The 22,408-nt window shown below is 37.6% G+C and overlaps 1 protein-coding gene across 9 annotated transcripts in view; it reads left to right on the top strand.

The window, feature by feature from the left end:
* The window catches only part of EXOC1 (exocyst complex component 1), a 62,095-nt gene extending 58,942 nt beyond the window's left edge, over positions 1-3,153 (top strand). For all 9 annotated transcript variants that reach the window (XM_019469512.2, XM_019469487.2, XM_019469516.2 and 6 more), the window contains one exon: positions 1,674-3,153. In XM_019469512.2, coding sequence (XP_019325057.1) covers positions 1,674-1,826 — 153 coding nt within the window. In that variant the 3' untranslated portion in view covers positions 1,827-3,153. The remainder of the gene's footprint in view (positions 1-1,673) is intronic.
* The last annotated feature ends 19,255 nt before the right edge of the window (positions 3,154-22,408 follow it).

Raw genomic sequence — 22,408 nt, 5'->3', positions numbered from 1 at the left:
ATATAAGTTTATATGGCTATTCCTGTTTATCTTATATTTCTGCTTTATTGTTTTGAGACATTAGTTGTTTTGCTTAGGGCTGTGGGTTTTTTTGAGGTTTTTGTTTGTTTGTTTTTTAGGTTTGAGGAAGGTAACTAAATGGAAGAGAGCATAGTACAGCGGAGTGATGCTGAGCTTGGGGGCCAGAGTTAGAAATGCAGCTCCAGATTAAGTTGTATGACTTTAGGCAAGTTGCTTAACCTCTCTGAGCCTCAATTTTCTTACTTGAAAAGTGGAAATAATACCTCCCTCATATAGTGGACACTACTATTATTGTCATTGCCATTTTACAGATGAGAAAATCAAAAGCTTAGGGAGGTGGAGTAACATGACCAAGATCTCATAGCTAACGGATGGTAGAGCCAGATTTAAACCCCAAATTGAGCCATTTTTCTTAAACCATACTGAAAGACCCAGACATGAGTGAGAATAATTCAGATTTCAACATCATCAAAGGCTTCATGAGGGTTATTGCATTTGTGTCAGCCTCTGAAATTCAGGTAGGTACAGATAAAGCAAAAGGAGTGACATTCCAGGTGGAAGAAATACCATGAGCTAAAAGATGTAAAGCCAAAAGTGTAATACTCTTTAGCAAATAGACTTAAGGTGACAGGAATTTAGTATTTATGATGTTTAGGGTTTATGAGGAAAAATCCTGGAAGAATACTATCTGTTGGATAGTGATGATGGTCATAGCACCCACCCTCACCAGCTAGTCATGAGATGTAAATAGGATGATACATATATAAAGCCTTTGTACTGTGCTGATACACAGTAAGCATCAATAAATGTAACCTGTTATGGATGCCTGGGTGGCTCAGTCGTTGAAGAATCCAACTCTTGATATTGGCTCAGGTTGTAATTTTGTGGTTATGAGATTGAGCCCTACCTTGGGCTCTGTGCTGAGCACGGATTCTGCTTGAGATTCTCTCACTCCATCTCTCTGTCCCTCCCCTGCTCACACTCACTCTCTCTTTCAGAAAAAAAATAAACATTGAAAAAATAAGTAAATAAATGTAACCTGTTAGTATTAGCTAATATGTCAATGTAAAATCAGATTCTGCCTTGATAGGTGTCTACATAGTTATTCCCACTGCTAAATCATAAATCCTTGGATTGCAGATAATCCATCTTGGTGTCCTTCATAGCATCAAGCAATGTTTTGTATCATCAATTTTAGCTAAAGAACTTTTTAAACTTTCATCCGAAATGAAATTTAAGCATTAACTGTTGTATTCCATTTAATTACTAGTCTTAGTTCCATATATAATTGTGTAAATACACATCTGTATTGGATATTGTAGTAGATATAATAATGGCTAAAATGTAATGAGTGCTTGCTATGTCAAACATGTTCTAAGCACTTTACATACATGCACTCATTTAATCCTCATAAGAAACTTATGAGGAAGGTATCATTGTTACTACCCTGGCTTACAGATGAGGAGCTTGAGGCACAGGGTAGTGATTCAACATAATCAGGGTCACGTATGTTCTAAGTCTAAGGAGCCAGGGTGCATGTTCTTAACCATTACACTGCTAAATTCTTAGAATATGTCTTGACATTATTTCTACTTAACCTGATTATATATTTCCATTCATAATTTAGTAACTTATTGTCATTTTTATAATAGGTGGTGTGGCACTCTATGCAAGATGAATTTATACGCCAGTATAAGCACTTTGAAGGTTTGATAGCTCGCTGTTATCCTGGATCTGGCGTTACGATGGAATTCACCATTCAGGACATTCTAGATTATTGTTCCAGCATTGCACAGTCCCACTAAAACAGAAGAGATAGATGAAAGAAGTGTCTACTATTTTATATATGTGTGTGTGTGTGTGTGTGTGTGTGTGTGTGTGTGTGTGTGTGTGGAAAGAAAAGATTTAGGTGCTAGGTTGCCCCTGCTGCTTTAAGTCAACAGACTGGATAGGAGGAGTGGGTATATGCAACTTCCCTTACCTGTGTAACTAATAACATGAGACTTCCCCTGTTACAGGTGGTCGCTTGGCCATATGTGCTAACAGGGGCATGTGAAAGGAAAAACAGCAAATTGTCCCAGAAAGTGAAAGATAAATGAAAAAAACACTGGGTACACCAGACACTATTCAAAATTATCAAGTAACTGTCTTGAGAACCCAGACTTGAACTTTATGTATTATTAAATGTCAGGTAAATGGGTAATACCGTACTACAAATATTCAAGAACAAAAGTACCAATTTATGTAGCAGTTTTATTTACCCAGTAGGTTGTGTACTAACCTAAAGCATTTCTCTCATCATAATATGCCTTTAGCATTCTTCTGTAACTGAACAGAAAGTTTTCTTTTATTGCCTAGTTTCTTGTATTTGAGAATAGTTATCCTGTGTGTAATGCATTGAAAGTTCTTCAGTTTTCACCAATTCACTATTGCTTTCAAATCATGTAACTACTAAAATATTGTACAGAATTTTTCCCTCTGTCTAACTAATGTGTATATGGACATGGATCTTGTGATGATCAGTTGTAGACTTAGATTTTGAGGATTATGTGACTCTGTGTAGCAATGAATCTGAAATAAAGACATTTTCAAAAAAAAATTTTTCAGAAAAGTTAAAATTTGGTAATATCACTCTTAGATCTGTTATTTGCTATTTTTTGTATAAAAGCAAATTCTTATAAAATCAGTAAACAAAAATTACATGTTCATTTACCATAAAACACTTAAGAGTATAATAAGAAAAATAAAACCATTTATAATAGCATCAAAAATATTTAGTATTTAGGACTAAATCTAACAAACCATTGTACTATTAACTGAAATGTATCTTCTCAGAATTCCTATGTGGAACCCCTAACCAGCATCCCCTCCCCCCCGCCAGAATCTGATTAGAAATAAGGCTTTAAGGAGAGAGATCAAGGTTAAATGGGGTCATAAGTATAGCGCCCTGATCCAGTAGAAATCGTACCCTTGTAAGAAGCCACCAGGGCTCTTTGCCATGTGAGGGAACAGCAGGAAGGCAGCCATCTGCAGGCCAGAAAGAGAGCTCACAAGAACCCAACCATGCCAGCACCCTGATCTTGGACTTCCAGCCTCCAAAATTGAGAAAATAAAGTTCTGTTAGTTAACCCACTCAGTCTATGGTATTTTATTATAGCAGCACAAGATGTATAAGACCTTTATGAAGAAAATTATAAAACTATTGAAAGATATTAAAGAAGGCCTACGTAAGTGGAGGAATATTTCATGTGTCCGTGTAAGAACACATAACATAATAGAAATGGCAGTTATCCTCAAATGTAAGGATTCAGTACAGATTTCCAATATTCTAGCCCTGTGCCTAACAAGCTTGAAAGTCGCCTCTCCAGTCTAACAAGTGGAAAGCTGAACAAACTGAAAAATCAACTCTTCTTAGATCTGTAAGAGAAGTGAGGTCACAAGGAAAACCACTACTACAATTAGAGACATCCAACAGTAGAACTTATTGGAGCAGAAACCCACAAGCTGAAACCCACAGGAACCAGTGCCCAGGTAGGGAAAACTGAACTGTAATTAACAATTTGCTTGAGACTGAGTGTGGGTTAAGTCTGAGAAATAAAAATTCCAGGCATCCAGTCCTTGGGAGTCCCTCAGATATTTGTGAGTTTTACATCCCATAGTTCTGCTAGGTTCTCACAGTGAATAACAGAGAAAAATCCCCCTGTGCTTCTGGCAGGGAGGACCTGGGAGAAGGAAATATCCAACTCCAGCTGGCTTAGCCTTGTACATGGAGGAAGGGAAATACCCATCTTCAGTCCACTCTAGTCATCCTTTCCCACATAAAGGGGGAAGGAGGACTGAAAAGCACAGGTAAAGTTCATAGTCTGGTTGTACAGGCTCACTGAAAGACTGAGACCTATTCATAGGACTATAGAACAGTACCCCCCTCCCCACCGCCAACACCTCACCACCACATTACTAATGGCCTGTTTACAGCAGTTCCTTTTACCCAGTACATCACATCTGGCTGTCAAGGAAACAATTACAAGACACATTCAAGACAAAACAACAACAACAACAACAGTTTGAAGACATAGAGCAAACATCAGAGCAAGATTCAGATACGACAGGGTTGTTGGAATTATCAGACCAGCAATTTGAAACAACTATAATTAAGATGCTAAGTGCTCTAATGGGTAAGATAGAGAGCATGCCAGAATAGATGGGCAACATATGCAGCGATGGAAATTCCAAAAAAAAACAAAGGAAATCCTAATGATCAAAACACTGTACAGAAATGAAGAATGCCCTTGATGAGTGTATTCGTGGACTGGACACAGCTAAGGAATCTCTGAGCTTGAGCATGTCTCAGTAGAAACTTCCAAAGCCAAACATAAAGAGAATAGAGACTAGAAGGGGGAAAAAACAACAAAAACCTAGAATATCCAAAGACTGGAACAATTACAAAAGATATAATGCGCATGTAATGGGAATACCAGAAGAAGAGAGAAAGGTGTCTCAGACTTCAAGTCTGGAGTTCTCTCTTGTCCAGCAAGAGAACGGACGCAGAATTAAATGCGAGAGAGGCTAATATCCAGGAGGAGACAAAAGTAAGGGTCATTGCTCCGTTTTTATTAGGATCAGAAGGCTTACAAATGTGATGGACATGCAGAAAGAGACAGTGAAACAGTGAACATTAAATTGTATGTGAGAGAAAGAGAGTTTTGAAGATATCCAGTGTTAGGAGTTTGGGTCAAAAGAAAACAAAATCCCTGCACTGAGCAGATGACTGTTTACAGCAGGCACGAGGGGCCTCACATATTTATCTTAACTTGCCTAGGGGATAAGACATATGGAACATGCTACCTCAGGGTCAACAAGGCACCTTTCTTTTGCTAATTAGCTCCACTCTGGGCAATTTCACCCTGCTCCCAGGGGTCTATAGCCCTGTTTACCTATTTACCTATTCTAGACATCCAACCTATGGAAGTAGCTTTCTACTTTTGTACTATGCTGGGAGCACTTTGGCCCTGTTTACCTAATCTTGGATGCTTTCATCCTAAACCTTGTTAACCCATTGGTGCAAGCTCAGGGATTTCCTAAACTTATTCCCCACAGAAAGGAAGAGAAGAAATATTTGAAACAATAATGATTGAGAAGTTCCCTGAGTTAGTGTCCAACACCAAACTTGTCCACTGATCCAGGAAGCTGTTCCAGAAAACAAGAGCAGGATGAATGCCCAAAAAGCTACACCTACACATATCATTATCAAGCCATAGAAAATCAAAGATTAAAAAAAAAAAATCCTGAAAGAAGAAGAGGAAAACAAAGACCTCACTTCTTGGAGAACAAGGATAAGAATTACGTTTGACTTCTCAGAAACCAAGTGAGCAAGAAGAGAGTGGAGTGAAATATTTGAAGTATTGAGAGAAAAAACCCACCAACCTAGAATTCTATATCCTGGGAAATTATCCTTCAAGGATAGTGAAGGAGAGAGAAAGACTTTCTCAAATGAGCAAAAATTGAGGGAATTTGTTGCTAGTACACTTGCCTTGCAACAAATATTAAAAGAACTTCTTTAGAAGGAAAATGATAGAGGTCAGAAACTCAGGTCTACATAAACAGAGAGCACCAGAGGAGGAATAAGTGAATGTAAAATAAAAACTTTTATTTTTCTTGTTCTTAATTGATCTAAGAGTTTGTTCCAAATAATAATAGCAACAACGTATTCAATTATGTGTGTGTGTGTGTGTGTGTGTGTATGTGTGTGTGTGCTTATGTATGTTTATGTATAAGTGAAATGAGTGATAACAATGATACAAAGAATGAGAGGAATTAGGATTATTTTATTTTTATAAAGTACTCTTCCTATCCCTGAAGTGGTATAGGGTGATTTGAAAGATTTGGATTAGTTGTAAATATATATTGCGAACTCGAGGGCAACCACCTGGAAAAGTTTAAAAAGAAGTGTAATTAATATCCTAAGAAAGGAGAGAAAATGGAATCATCTAAAATGCTCAGTTAAAACCACAAAAGACAAAAAAAAAAGACAAAAGTAGGAACAATGAACAAGTGCAACAATTAGAAAATAGTAACAAATATTGTAGCTACTTATTCAACTATATTAAAAATTATTTTAAATGTCAATGGTTTAAATGCACTAATTGAAAGAGAGATTGCCAGAGTGGACCAAAAAATAAGACCCAACAGGGGCGCCTGGGTGGCTCAGTCAGTTGAGCGTCCAACTTCTGTTCAGGTCATGATTTCATGGTCCATCAGTTCGAGCCCCACGTCAGGCTCTGTGCTGACAGCTTGAAGCCTGGAGCCTGCTTTGGATTCTGTGTTTCCCTCTCTCTCTGCCCCTCCCCCACTCATGCTCTGTCTCTTTCTCTCTCTCTCAAAAATAAATAAACATTAAAAAACTTAGGGGCGCCTGGGTGGCTCAGTGGGTTAAGCGTCCGACTTCAGCTCAGGTCATGATCTCGCGGTCTGTGAGTTCGAGCCCCGCGTCGGGCTCTGTACTGCCAGCTCGGAGCCTGGAGCCTGTTTCAGATTCTGTGTCTCCCTCTCTCTGACCCTCCCCCGTTCATGCTCTGTCTCTCCCTGTCTCAAAAATAAATAAATGTTAAAAAAAAAAAAAAAAAAATAAGACCCAACTACAGGCCTACCTTGTTTTATTGCTTCTTGCTTTATTGTGCATTGTTCCAACAGCGTTTGCTCACTCCATGTTTCTGTGCACATCTTGGTAATCATTGCAGTATTTCAAACATTTTCTTTTTCTTTTTTTAAATGTATTTATTTATTTGTTTATTTATTTTAATTTGAGAGACTGAGAGCACTAGCAGGTGAGGGACAGAGAAAGAGAGAGAGAGAGAGAGAGAGAGAGAGAGAATCCCAAACAGGCTCAGCACTGTTAGCACAGAGCCCAACACAGGGCTCAATCCCACAAACCGTGAGATCATGACCTGAGCTGAAACCAAGAGCCAGTTGCTCAACCAACTGAGCAACCCAGGCACCCCTCAAACCTTTTCATTATTGTAATATTTCTTACAGTGATCTGTAATCAGTGATTACAACTTGCTGTTGGCTTAGATAATGGTTAGCATTTTTTAGTAATAAAGTATTCTTTAATTAAGGTATATCCATTATTTTTTTAGACATAATGTTATTGCATACTTAATAAACTACGGAGGGGTGTAAACATAACTTTTATATGCACTGGGAAACCAAAAATTTCATTTGACACATTTTATTGTGATATTTGTTTTATTGCAGTGACCTCAAAAAAATCTGCAATTATCTCCAAGGTATGCCTATCTCTGTTGGCTGTAATAAACCCACTTTAAATATAAAGACACATATAGATTAAAAGTAAGTGGATGAAAAGGATGCCTGTCTGCCTCAGTTGGTGGATCATGTGACTCTTGGTCTTGGGATTGTGAGTTCAAGCCCCACGTTGGGTGTATAGATTACTTTAAAATAAAATCTTAAAAAATAAAAGTAAGTGGATGAAGACATATCATGCTAACATTAATCAAAGCAGGAGTAAATATATTAATTTCGGACAGCGGGCTGCAGAGTAAGGAAAGTTATCAGAGATAATGAAGGGAATTATATAATGACAAGTCACTTCTCCAACAAGACATAAAAATCCTTAACATGTATACAGCTAACAACGGACCATTAAAATTCATGAGGCAAAAACTGATGGAACTGCAAGGAGAAATAGATGAATCAACCATTATAGTTGGAGACCTAAATCTACCTCTAAAAAAATAAAATATAAAAATAAACCCACCTCCTTAAAAAATGGACAGATTGGGACACATGGGTGGTTCAGTCAGTTGAGTGTCTGACTCTTGATTTCAGCTTAGGTCATGATCTCGTGGTTATAGGATCAGGTCCCACACCAGGCTCCACACAGCATAGAACCTGCTTAAGATTCTCTTTCCTTCTCCCCCACTTACACTCTTTCTCTCTCTCAAATTAAAACAAAAAACAAACAAGAAATGGACAGATCCAACAGGCAGAAGAAAATCAGCAAGGACATAACTGAACTCACCAACATCATCAATCAGTTAGACATAATGGACATCTTTAGACTGCTTCAGCAGTAGCAGAATACACATTCTTCTCAAGGTCATATGAAACATTCACCAAGATAGACCACCTTCCGGACCATAAAGTGTACCTTGATAAATTTTTAAAACTAGAAAATATATACTGCCCACCCTCAGAACACAGTGAAATTAAACTAAAAATCAGTAACAGAAAGATAGGAAAATCTTAAAATACTTGGAGATGAAAAATTCAATGCAATTCCAGTCAACCTCACAATTCCTTCAGTTTGGTTTTATTTCTATGGGAACTGACAAGCTGTTTATAAAATGAAAGAAAAATTTATATAAAATTTATGGCAAAACAAAAGCTAATGGCCAAGATGCTCCTGAAGAGTGAAGTAGAGTTTCCATACCAATAATTATAATTAAAGCAGGATTGTTATTGGTGCAAAAATAAATCGACCAGTGGAACAAAACTTGAGAGTCTAGAAACAAACCCACATAAATATGGACCCTTACTTTACTACACATGTGCCATGGAAAATCAGCAGGGAAAGGATAAATTTGGAGTAAATGGCGCTGGGACAGGTTATCCATAAGAGAAAATGTAGGAATTTAGCCCTTACCTCACACCATGTACAAAATGAATTTCACATGGATTTAATTCCTAAATGTGGTAGGCAAAAACATAGAATTTTTAGAAGACAGCATAAGAGAATATCTGTTTTACCTCAGGATGAAGGTTTTGTTAAATAAGCAAATGGCAAATCATAAAGGAAAAAAAGTAATAATTTTGACTTCATTAAATTTAGGAACTTACATTCAACTATTGATGAAAGTGAAACAACAAACCACAAATAGAGACAATAACTACAACATGTTTAACAACAGCCAAAACTAAAAAAACAAAAAACAAAAAACCACAAATCCATTAAAAAAAAAAAGACAAAGCAATAGACAAAACGGACAAAAAATAAACTTGTACGAGGCATTTCACAGAAGGAAAGGGAATGGCCAATAAGCATATGAAGCATTTGCCTTTATTTGTCATGGAAATGTAAATTAAATTTAAAAGGATTGAGACCACCGGAACAACAAATGTTTCTGAAAGAATCATAAGTTGGGTACAATCACTTAAACATCTTGACACTATCTAGTAAAGTTAAAGATGAGTGTAACTTATGACTCTCAATTAAGTCACTCCTAAGCCCATGTTCCACAGCAGTAGATCTTACCCCTAACTACTATGGTGTGCTTATAAAATACAGATGCCTGGGTTCTCCCCTTCAGAAGTTACATTTCAACTGGGCCAAAGTGGAGCCCAGGCACCTACATCTTTTAAAAGCACCCCAGTGATTCTGGTACTCAGTGAGTACTGAGAATCACTGCCATAAAGAGACTCATGTACTTAGGCATTAGCAGTCTTAGCAAAGACCCTATCAATACTGTTTGTAATAACAGAAAAAAACCTGCAAAAACCCAAATGTCCATCAACAGTAGAATTAAGGTATACTCATTCAGTAGAATACCTGTATAGTAGTGAAAATGAGTGAATTTTAGATGCTCTCAACAGTGTAGACAAGTGTCAGGAAAATAATGTCAGATGAGAAAAGTCAATCACAGAAGAATGTATGCAATATGATTCTATTAATATAAAATTTCAAAGCCCTCCAAATAAAACAATATGTTGTTTAGAGTTACAAATATGGTAAAGCTGGGGAAAAGCAAGGCAACAATGGCAAAATTCTGGAGAGGTGATTAAGAAGAAGGAAGGGAAGTGTTGGTATCTGGCAGGTACACATAGGATTTTAAGGGCATAAATTATAATGTTCTCCAACTGGGCAGTGGGTACATGGATTTTATTTTATCATGATTCCTTATCCCTTACATATACCTTATAAATCTTATTTTATATCAGTTCAACATTTAACTGAAAAACCTTAAGTCAAATTTGTATGTATGTATGTCTTTATTGGTACACATTAAAACCTGAACATTTATAGGTAACAATCTGCGGCCAAAGGAAATCCCATGGCTTGATCAAGGTCCAAGCTAAGTATTAACAGAGTTGCTACTTCACACACTAAATTCCCTCTCAAAGTGCTGACTTTGCTTTTCTCTATGGATAACAGGAATGATCCAGATAGAATATACATCACATCTAAGGACCAACACTGTCTAATATCTCCACTAGCAGGAAAAAGCAATGAATGACTCCCATCAACCATAATTTTCTGGGCCTTAAAGATCTATACTATTGTTTGCTAGAGGGGATAGGCAGAAATGAACAGTGAACTTCTAAACAAAATGCTGAAAATGATAAAGAATAACTGTAGGTTAAAAAGTACTGAGAAAGTAAAAATGGCTATACCAGCTTGAATATGTAACAGAAAGATGTCAAAGAACTAGGATTATGAATCCTCGTAGTTACCTGCTTTGGAATCTTCTGCATCTGAGATTTTCAAGCTTGAATGAACATATGAAACAAATGGGGATCTTACTGAAATACAGATTGTGATTCAACAGGTTTTGTCTGGTCCAAGATTCTGCACGTCTAGCAAGATCCCAAGTAACATCAATGCTGCTGGTCTCTAGGCCACAGTTTGAAATACCAGGCTTTATAATGTAGAGTTATATTATGTATACTTCTGAACAAATCAGGACTAATTGTGTTTTTCTTCCTTGGGAGACAGCTGATATTAATGCTGTGGTTTTAAAAGAGTTCTCAGGTTGCTAAATTTTGTGGCACTGTGCTATAATACTCATGCATCTAAATTCCTAAGTGCGTATAATACTGAGTGCATTTAGGACTAATTCTTATTTTCAAGAGGATGGGGGAGCAGTCAAAAGGCAGTGGGGTAGATGGAAAGAGGGAGTATGAAAGTATGAAAAAGATGGGGAAAGCAGGTACTAAGAGGCAATGGAGAATATAGCAAGCAAGACAAAGCAACCATCAATCTATGAGCAAATTGCTCAAACGATCTTAAGAAAGCAGCTTCTCTGAGATCAGCATCTCAGTTTAACTTGGTTATGCAAGATGGTGGGTTATTCTAGAATTTAAATATTTGTCTAGTTAGCTAAAGGAAAGGATAGTGGAGAAGAAAGTAAGAAATTGAAGGGATATGCCCTAATCTGCATTTTATTCTTGTCTCCATTTAATTTTAAACAGCCTTTCCTGATCTTCTTTAACTTAAATTACATTGCCCTGTAATTCTTTTAGAACAGCCTATTCTTTTCTTCCTGGCACTTACTATAATTTGAAATATATTTGTCTTTTTACTTCTTGGTATTGTCTCCCCTACTTAGACCACAAGCTTTATGATTAGGATCAAGACCATTTTGTTCACAGGTATCCATCTACCACATTTAAGTACTTAATAAATACTTTAAAAAGTAAACAGGTAAAGCTTGAATTGTTAATTGATGGAAGAAGGAAACACTCACTCATAGTTCTTTACTATTTCCTTCGTTATGTAGAACACAATCATATTCTCAAATGTAGGTGCCATTAGAGCAGAGGCTCTCCCTGCTTTGTTCACTGATTGAGCCCAACACCTAATATGCTGCCTTGTCTTAAGTGCTCGCTAACTAGATGTTGAAGACTGATACTCATTCTAGGTACTGAGTGAAGGAACTATTGTAAGGAAATTGACCCACCGGATAAAGAAAAATTGTGTTCTGCTCAGTTTTTACTTTATACACACAGGGTCTTGCAAACATAGTAGTACAAATTCAGCAAATGCTTGCTGAAATGAATTGAATTCACGGAGAACCTGTTAGAAAAACTAAACTAAACCAAGTAAACTTGAAGATCTAATTGGCTTTATTAAGTGATTCATGAATCAGGCAGCATCCTATCTAGAGAGTAGGGGGAAGCTCCAAAGGGCTACAGAAAGGGAAAGGTTTTTAAAGGCAGAACAGGAAGATCACAAACAGAAGAAAAAGGATCATTTCAGGTGAGGTCACCTTCATTCAGGGAACAACAGAGTTTTAGTAGGTGGATTACCTCATCTCCCTTTGGGAACTGAAGAGGACCCATGGGTCAGATTAGTGCTGACCAAAAAATTCCTGACTGACTGGTTAAAGGTTACATTGCTGGAGGGTTGAAACTGCAGTTAGGTTAGGTATTATTAGGTCTTGGTTTGCTGACTTGGCCTAAGTGACACCATTTGGGGTCTATGGTTGAACGGTATCTTCTGTAGAGTCTAGACTTCCGTAAATTCCTCAGATAGCCACTGTGGGTTGTGGGGTCTTCCTACTCTTTCTCGCTAACAGAGCTCTACTTTTTATAGGTTAGGAACATGGCCAAACAAAGGCAAAAAAATCAAGATTGGGATAAACCATTGTATCTCAACCTGCTGCATATTAAAATCCCTGGGGAAATGTTTAAAACTGATATCTGCATCTCACCTCAGACAAATAAAATAAGAATTTCTGAAGGTGGGGCCCAGGTTTCTTACAAATTTCCTGGGTGATTATAATGGGCGGCCAGTGTTGACCTGGTCCAAGGCAGCCATGACAATCCTATTCTCCTTTGCCTATGTTTGGTTTAGAGGTTATGCATCCGTGTGACCCAGTTTCTGTCGCTGAGATATAAGAGAAAATCTGCTAAGAAGCCCTAGAAAAGATTTTCCACCTTGATGAGAAGTTTATCAGATTTATATAAGGATCTTAATAAGGTTATATACAGGCTCTTTTGCCCTTACCTCTTCTTCTGTCTTCGTGTATCATGATATGAGGAGATCGTTAACGCTGCAGTTATGAAAAGGCATGACGGATGCACTGAGATGACAGAGCACAAAAAGCAAGAGTCTACTTAACTCCGAACCTGCCCAGCCTTCTTGTTATGTGAAATGACCCAATGTCTTTATTATTTAAGCCACAGCTATTTTATGACTTGCAGGTAATTCCCTTTTTCTTCCTAACTATAATATAACCCTTACTCATTCATTCATTCATTCATAAATGCATCTATTTATCAAAATAAAATGCATAACAGTTAAGAGCACGAGCTTTGCAATCAGCCCTAGGTTTAAGTCCCAGCCCTAAGAAGCTGTTACTAGTTGGGTGTCTCTCTAAGCTTTGTTCCCTCTTCTATAAAAACAATGATGCCCACTTTATAATTTTATGGTGAGAATTAAATGAAATAATATGCAGAAAGTACTTAGCACAGTACCCAGCACTGTACTCAATCAATGATAGCCATTGCTATTACATGCCTGCTCTGTACCAGAAGTTTCCTCTTGTTCCATTACGTTAAAAAAAAAAAAAAAGCGTACCTATTCTGAATGATATTCACTAATGCATTTGATTATTAAATACTACCTCAGAACTTCCCCAGGCACAGTAACCTTGTTATTCACAATTTATATTTTAGAATTTCCATTGCCTTTCCAAGTATGAAATCTATAACTGAATAGTGATTTGTTTTCTAGACACACTGTATGCAAAGAAAAACGTATTCAATCATCAGTAGTCTGGCTCCATTCATTTGCAATTAAAATTAGAAGGGGAGGGGCATCTGGGTGGCTCAGTCCAACTTCAGACTTCGGCTCAGGTCAGGATCTCACAGTTCGTGATTTCAGGCCACACATGGGGCTCTCTGCTGTCAGCAGGGCCCACTTCAGATCCTCTGTCTCCCTCTTTCTCACCTTCTCCCACCATTCGTGCTTTCTCTCTCTTTTTTAAAAAATAAATAAATATTTTAAAAAATATTTTTTTTAAATCAGAAGGGTAGATGTGGTAGCAGACACTCTATTGTAAATTAGAGGACCAGTATTTCATTTCATGAAAGGTTTTGTAAACTTGATTTTACTACTCAAGTGAAGTATCAAGTTACTGTTTTTGCACAAATGAACTAGTACATTAGTTTTAAAGTCATGTGCCCCTTTTCCAAAGAAGACATCCAGATGGCTAACATGAAAAGATGCTCAACATCACTCATCGTCAGGGAAATACAAATCAAGACCACACTGAGATACCACCTCACACCTGTCAGAATGGCTAATACTAACAACTCAGGGAATAACAAATGTTGGCAAGGATGTGGAGAAAGGGGAACCCTTTTGCACTGTTGGTGGGAATGTAAACTCGCGCAGCTACTCTGGAGAACAGTATGGAGTTTCCTCAAAAAATTAAAAATAGAGCTACCCTATGACCCAGCAAATGCTCTACTAGGTATTTATCCAGAGGATATAAAAATGCTTATTCAAAGGGGCACATGCTCCCAAATGTTTATAGTAGCACTATCAACAATGGTCAAATTATGGAAGCAGCCCAAATGTCTAGCAACTGATGAATAGATAAAGAAGATGTGGTACATATATGTGTATGTGTATGTGTACATACACATACACAATGGAATATTACTCGGCAATCAAAAAGAAATCTTGCCATTTGCAACAACGTGGATGAAACTAGAGTGTATTATGCTAAGCAAAATAAGTCAGTCTGAGAAAGACAAATATCATATGACTACATTCATATGTGGAATTTAAGAAACAAAACATGAACATAGGGTAAGGGAAGGAAAAATAAGATAAAAACAGAGAGGGAGGGAAACCACAGAGATTCTTAAATACAGAGAAGAAACTGAGGGTTGCTGGAGGGGTGTTGGGTGGGGGGATGGGCTAAATGGGTGATGGACATTAAGGAGGGCACTTGTTGGGAAGAGTACTGGATGCTATATGTAAGTGATGAATCACTAAATTCTACTCCTGAAACCATTATTACACTATGTGTTAACTAACTTGGATTTTAATATTTAAAAATTACTGTTATAAATAAATAAATAAATAAATAAATAAATAAATATAAAGTCATGTACCCATTTAGTACTTTAGGGCTAAGTAGAGAATGGGAGATATGCCTTTGTTTGAGAAGGAAGGATGAACTAAAAATCTTATTGGATTAATATGCAAATGCCCATGTGAACATTCTGAGGTGAGAGGTTTTAGGTTGGTTTCTTGTGTCCAACATGAGGAGAAATGTAGGAGGTTTGTACTCAGAAATCAAAAAAAAAATGTGATCATGGAATTATATGTGTGCATTAATGGAAAATATGTAAAAATAACATGTATAAAACAGTAAAAAGAATAGGTGCGATTGTCTGAAATTTTAGAGGATTGGGTTTAATCTCTTTAATGGTTATATATGTTACTATTAATCATTAAAATTTTCTATTTAACTTTCATTGCACAATAAGTTAAATATAGGATGAAAAAATTCTTGCCCAAACTTTTACACTAATTTACTGGGTAACTTTGGGCAAGTGATTTAACATTTTGGGGACTTGAGAAGCATAATCATGATTTTTTTTTTTGCATTTGATGGATGATTTTAATGATATGTGCAAAAAGGTTTGAGGGTTCTTTTGGAGGAAAGTTTACATTGTTTCATTAGAATTTAACATATCTTGCATCTGCTATAATTTTTTTAAAAGCCTTTTATCTTTGGATTGTGTTTCTGGTCCAACAGCTCTTATTAGGTTACTTCCAAGGCTTTGCCAAACAATAACGAAGCCAATATTGATTCTCTGCAACTCCTTTGAGCTCAGCAGTGACCAGTCAATATTATAGCACTTAGAGAAAGAGAACTTTCTAAAAGGATTTCTAAGTAATGGAATAATATCACATTTAATCCAAAACATTATATGCTCTCATAAGAAAGTTTGTAGACCCTAAAATTTAATTTGAAAAAACATCTTTAAGTAGTGTGTATTAAAATTTACTTATTAAAACTTTACTTGGAATTTTATAAACCAAGTTTACTTTTAATTAACTATAGCTATAAATGTACTACTTCTAACTTGTGCTCATATTAATTCATTTCCATGTTTGTTTATTCAGGAGGCATAGTCTGATGTAAGATTAATCAAACCATAAAATTTATCACAGTCAACAGTTCTGTAAATAGAAAAAAAGGGGGGACAATTAATGGGAGTATAATAGACTAAACACTTTGTTACTGATGAAGCCTAACATGATGTGCCCTTCCCCTAAGGCATCATCCTAAGAATTGTGGTTTTACTTCTTACTCAAGATCCCTCTGCCTCATATTGCTCTTCATCAGGGGGTATATAATTTATCAAAACACTCTAGAAATGAACTGAATTATTGCTCATTCTGTATCACAGTAGAATCATTCTGGATCCTGATCACCATCCATCACAGCCCCTGTGCTCTATAAGGATTAGGCAGATGACTATACTAGTCAAACCCACCAGATTCTCTGTCTCTACCAGGAATCTGAATCCTGAGCACAGTGATACTTGGGTGGAATGAAGGCCCTTGGAGTTAAGTCATTCCAATGGTCATACCAAAGAGACCATCCATAAGTGTCTTCTCTAAAGACCCCCAGAGTTGTTCTGGTTTCTATTCCTCCCAAGGTCAGGTGGTTCTGTTTTCCTTTCTTTGATTCTGTGAATCACCCAATACTCTTTCCCATATTGGGGGCAGGGAGTGAAAGGGATCACTTAAGTTGGCTGAAGTTAATTACTGTAGCTTGCAATCAAAGATCCCCAACTGAAGCAGGCCACAACATGTGTACACACAAAATCGAACACCACTATATAAGACAATAAATGATAGATGTCAAGTGACTGATACAGACAGTAAGTGTTATAATAGCTCAGAGGAGCTAGATATATCTGTAGTCTGATAAAGCCAAGGCAAAGAAGATTTTATAAAGGAAATGGGGCTATTCCTATAAAGGAATTCATACATCATTGAATTACTGCCACCTGCCCATTGGGCAGCATCCATGAAGATCAGTGACAATATAGCACTGAGCTAAGAGTTCAGACTCTGAAGCTAGAGAGAATTGGGCTCATATCCTGGCTCTGTCTGGCTATATGACCTCGTTCAAGGCAGTTAGCCTCTTTGTGCCTCAGCATCCTTTATTTGTAAACTGGAAATTGCAGTACTCCTATCATAGGTTCATTGTAAGGGTTAAATCACATAACATTTGTAAAATTGTAGAATGTTATTTAGCACAATGCTAATAAGCACTCCATTTTAAAAAGAAATGAATCAATTATGGATTTCTTGGCAATAGTTGAGAAATCAAACTCAGCTGTCTCCAGAATGAATGGCTGAAATGCGGCAACATAATTGGTCTAAGAAGATGACAACACATAAAAGGGATCCATTCCTCATCCCCCTCACCCTCCCTCCCTCCACACACACACACATTTTCTCAGGCTAGAGGGAGTCTCATCAAGGGCTTTGGCTATGAAGCCAGTATCCACTATTAAAAGTCTTAAATAACTAAAATTAATAAATTAACTTAAAAAGTCTAATAACTTGCTAATGTTATTTCATTAGCCTTTAGTTGCCTGTGAGATAAGCATTCTTGTCACTATTACCCATAGGCACGAGTAAAACATCTTCACTCAAACAATCCACACTATCAGCAGAAGATTAAGAAATTGATTTTCATTAATTTGATATTTTCCCTAATTCATAAAGCCCATGTTCCTTTTATATATGGCCCAATAGGACTAAGAAGGCAACTATTTTAATATTTCTTTTCATTAGGAAATCTTTCAGGATTTCCAGACAAAAATTACTTTAGCTTTCCTAAAGAGAAAAACTACTAAATTCTAAGCTCCTTGAGGGAGATGTCTGCCAATGAATACATGCTAGAAGTATGTCCAAGATGAAGTAACTGGTTCTGGCTGGGACACATTAGGGAGCCTTCATAAGTCTTTTTGCTTCTACTCTGCATCATTCTCACAGAAACGTAAATGACATTTTAAAATATGAACAAATCACACGGACTGCCTTTTTTGTACCCTTTGTCCCATTTACTATAGCTATGTAACAAATGACCTCAGACTGCTGTGGGCGGGAGCGGGGCGGCGGGAACCAGTGTTTATGCTCATGAATTCTGTGTCAGGAATTCAGACAGGACACAGCAGAGATAACTCTGTTCCATGATGTCTGGAAGCTTAGCTGCTGCATTCAGAGGTTGGGGCTGGTATCATCTGAGGACTCATCCTCTCTCCTGACTGGTGGTTGAAGCTGGCTGTTGGTTGAGAGCTTCAGTACGTCTCCACATGGACCCTCCAGGTGATCTTTCTGTCAAGACCAGTTTGTATTTCACCACAGCACAGTAGTTAGGTCCCAATGGAAAGTGTCTAGGGAGGAAGTGGGGTGGGGGGGGGGGGGCAGAGAGAGAGAGAGAGTAAAACTGCATTTTTTATGACCTACCTGAAAAAGTCACATGGTTTCATTTCTGCCATACTCTTGGTCAGAGAATGATAAGCCCATGTCTGGACTCGGACTGAGTAACATAAATGGGAGAGTTTCAATCATTTTGTGTTTTTTGTTTGTTTGTTTTTGTTTTGTTTTTACAATTTTATTTTTGACGACGAAATAAGTATCCTCCTGTGATTCTTTTTTTTTTTTTGATGAATATAATTTATTGTCAAATTGGCTTACATACAACACCCAGTGCTCATCCCAACAAGTGCCCCCCTCAGTGCCCATCACCCATTTTCCCCTCTCCCCCACACCCCCATCCACCCTGTTTGCTCTCTGTATTTAAGAATCTCTTGTTGTTTGCCTCCCTCCCTCTATGTTCGTAACTATTTTTTTCCCCTTCCTTTCCCCCATGGCCTTCTGTTAAGTTTCTCAAGATCCACATACGAGTGAAAACATATGATATCTGTCCTTCTCTGACTGATTTATTTCACTCAGCATAATATCTTCCAGTTCCATCCACATTGCTGCAAATGGCATGATTTCGTTCTTTCTCATTGCCAAGTAGTATTCCATTATATACATCAACCACATCTTCTTTATCCATTCATCAGTTGATGGACATTTAGGCTCTTTCCATAATTTGGCTATTGTTGAGAGTGCTGCTATAAACATTGGGGTCCACGTGCCCCTATGCATCAGCACTTCTGTATCAGTCATTTTGTAATAGTGTGTGGATGGGATTCATATTGGTGCAGCTATCTTTTGAAAATTCCATCTGTCATATTTTTCAATGGCCCCTTGTTGCTCTTAGAAAAATTCAAACTCTCTGAGTAATCTGTGAAGTCCATGTAGTCTGGATCCCCACCTATCTCTCTGAACTTGTCTCCTACCTCTCTCTCTTTCATTTCCTGTACTCCAGTCATACTTTTTTTCTGTTCCATGAGCTGATTAAACTTTTCTTTTACCTCAAATACTCTGATCCCAGATCTTTATAAGCCTGCTTCCTTGACATTCAGATCCCAGCTCATATACCACTCCTCAGAGATGCCTTTCCTGGCCAGCCCTCCTCCTTCCATTATTCTCTGTTGCCTTACCCCATCTCATTTTTTCAGTCACCCATTAGAACCTGAAGTTAAACTATTCCCTTATTTGTTTACTGATTTATTTCCTATCTCCCACCTATATTGCCCACTTAGAGCAGGGTTCTTTCCTATCTTACTCACCTTTCTGTCTCCAAGCCTAGAACAAGGAGGCTTGGCATATCACAGATATTCAGCACATATTTGTTGAGGGAACTGAGTGAATAAGAAGGAATGATATTCATGCCGAGCCTTAAAAGACAAGCAAGTGGGTTGGCTTTTAAAAATAATTTCACTGAACTACAACTCACATATCATACAGTTGGTCCATTTATTTATTTTCTATTTTTTGATGTTTATTTTTGAGAGACAGAGAGAGAGAGCACAAGTGTGGTAGGGGAAGAGAGAGGCGGAGTCACAGAATCTGAAGCAGGCTCCAGGCTCTAAGCTGTCAGCACAGAGCCAGACGTGGGGCTCGAACTCACAAGTTGCAAGATCATGACCTGAGCCAAAGTCGGATGCTTAACCAACTGAGCCACCCAGGTGCTCAGAGTTGGTCTATTTAATGTTCACAATGTGAGGCGCCTGGGTGGCTCAGTCTGACTTCGGCTCAGGTCATGATCTAACAGTTCATGAGTCTGAGCCCCACACTGGGCTCTCCGCTGTCAGTGCAGAGCCTGCTTTAGATCTTCTGTCCCTCTTGTTCCCTGCCCCTTCCCCGCTTGTGCTCTCTCTCTCTCTCTCTCTCTCAAAAAATTAACATTAAAAAAAAATAAAGTTTGCAATGCAATGGCTTTAGTATATTCACAGAGTTATACAATCATCACCACCATCTGATTTCAGAACATTTTTATCACCCCAAAATAAATGTCATGCCTATTAGCAGCCATTCTCCATTCTCTCCAATCCCTGGCAACCTCCGATCTACTTTTTCTATATATAGATTTACTTATTCTGGACATTTCAAATCAATAGCATCATACAATATGTGGTCTTTTATGATTGGCTTCTTTCACTTAACAATCTTTTCAAGCTTCATCCATGTTGTAGCATATATCAGAACTTCACTCCTCTTTATTGCCAAATAATATTCTATTTTATAGGCATGCAACGTTTTCTTCATCCATTCATCAGTTGATAAACATTTGAACTGTTTTCACTTTTTAGCTATTGTGGATAATGCTGCTCTGAACACTTGTGCACATGTTTTTGTGTGGTCATATGTTTTCATTTCTCTTGGGTATATTATCTAGGAATGGAATTGTCAGGTCATAATGGTAACTATTTAAAATTAAAATTTAATTTTAGGGGCACCTGGCTGGCTCAGTTGAGTCCAACTTCGGCTCAGGTCATGATCTCACAGTTTGTGGGTTCAAGCCCTGCATTGGGCTCTGTGCTGACAGCTCAGAGCCTGGAGTCTGCTTCAGATTCTTTGTTTCCCTCTCTCCACCCCTCCCCCACTCATGCTCTGTCTCTGTCTCTCTCAAAAATAAATAAACATTAAAAATTTTTTTTAATTTAAATTTAATTTTAAATTCCAGTATAGTCAGCATATGGTGTAATATTAGTTTCAGGTGTACAATATGGTGATTCAATACTTCCATACATCACCCAGTGCTCATCACAACAAGTGCCCTCCTAAACCCCCATAACCTATTTAACCCATCCCCCCACCCTCTCCCCTCTGGTAACCATCAGTTTGTTCTCTATAGTAAAGAATCTCTTTCTTAGTTTGTCTCTCTCTCTCTCTCTCTCTCTCCGTCTCTTTTTACCTTTGCTCATTTTTTTATTGTTGTTATTTCTTAAATTCCACAAATGAGTGAAATCATATGGTATTTGTCTTTCTCTGACTGACTTATTTTGCTCAGCATTATACTCTCCAGCTCCACTCGTGTCATTGCAAATGGCAAGATTTTGTTATTTTTTATGTTCAATAATGTTCCATTGTATTTATATACCATGTCTTCTTTATCCATTTATTTATCAGTGGACACCTGGACTACTTCAGTAATTTGACTATTGTAAGCAATATTGCTATAAATATAGTAGTGCATGTATCTCTTTGAATTAGTGTTTTTGCATTTTTGGCTGATTGGATCATACTCTACGTTTAACTTTTTGAGGAACTGTCAAACTGTTTTCCAAAGTGACTGCACTGTTTACGTTCCCACTAGCAATGTATGAGGGGTCCAATTTTTCCACATCCCTGTCAACACTTGTTATTGTCTATCTTTTGGATTATAGCCTGGTAAATGTGAGGTTGTATCTCATTATGGTTTGTCCATGTGGATGTTTATCGATTCCTGATGGATGTTGAGCATCTTTTGAGGTACTTACTGGCTTTTGTATACCTTCTTTAGAGAAATACTTATCCAAATTTTTGCCTATTTTTATTTTTATTAAGTTTATTTATTTATTTTGACAGAGAGAGAGAAAGAGCAAGTTGGGGAAAGGCAGAGAGAGAGAGAGAGAGAGAGAGAGGGAGAGAAGGAGAGACAGAGAGAATCCCAAGCAGGCTCCATACCACAGTTCAGAGCCCCATGCAGGACTCGAAACCATGAACCATGAGTCGGATGCTTAACTAAATGAGCCACTCAGGTTCCCCTCTTTTGCCTATCTTTAATTTATCTCTTTATTATTGAGTCATAAGAGTTCTTTATACATCCTGGATATAAGTCCCTTAACAGATATATGATGTGCAAAAATTTTCTCCCATTCTGCAGATTGTCTTTTCACTTTGTTGGTGATATTGTTTATAGCACAAAATATTTTCTTAAAAAAAAAATTTTTTTTATTATTTATTTTTGAGAGACAGTGTGAGCAGGGGAGGGGCAGAAAGAGAGGAAGGCACAGAATCTGAAACAGACTCCAGGCTCCGAGCTGTCAGCACAGAGCCCGATGAGGGGCTCAAACTCACAACCCTCAAGGTCATGACCTGAGCTTAACTGACTGAACCACCCAAGTGCCCCTAGCACAAAATATTTTCTTTTGATAAAGTTCGATTGATCCATGTTTTCTTTTGTCACTTCTGTTTTTGGTGTTGTCTCTAAGAAACCATTGTCTA

The sequence above is a fragment of the Panthera pardus genome, unplaced genomic scaffold (genome assembly GCF_024362965.1).
Source record: "Panthera pardus isolate Hobbes unplaced genomic scaffold, ASM2436296v1 HiC_scaffold_13, whole genome shotgun sequence".
Lineage (NCBI taxonomy): Eukaryota > Metazoa > Chordata > Mammalia > Carnivora > Felidae > Panthera > Panthera pardus.
Note: the sequence above shows the minus strand (reverse complement) of the source record. Positions and strands in the feature narration are given on the sequence as shown.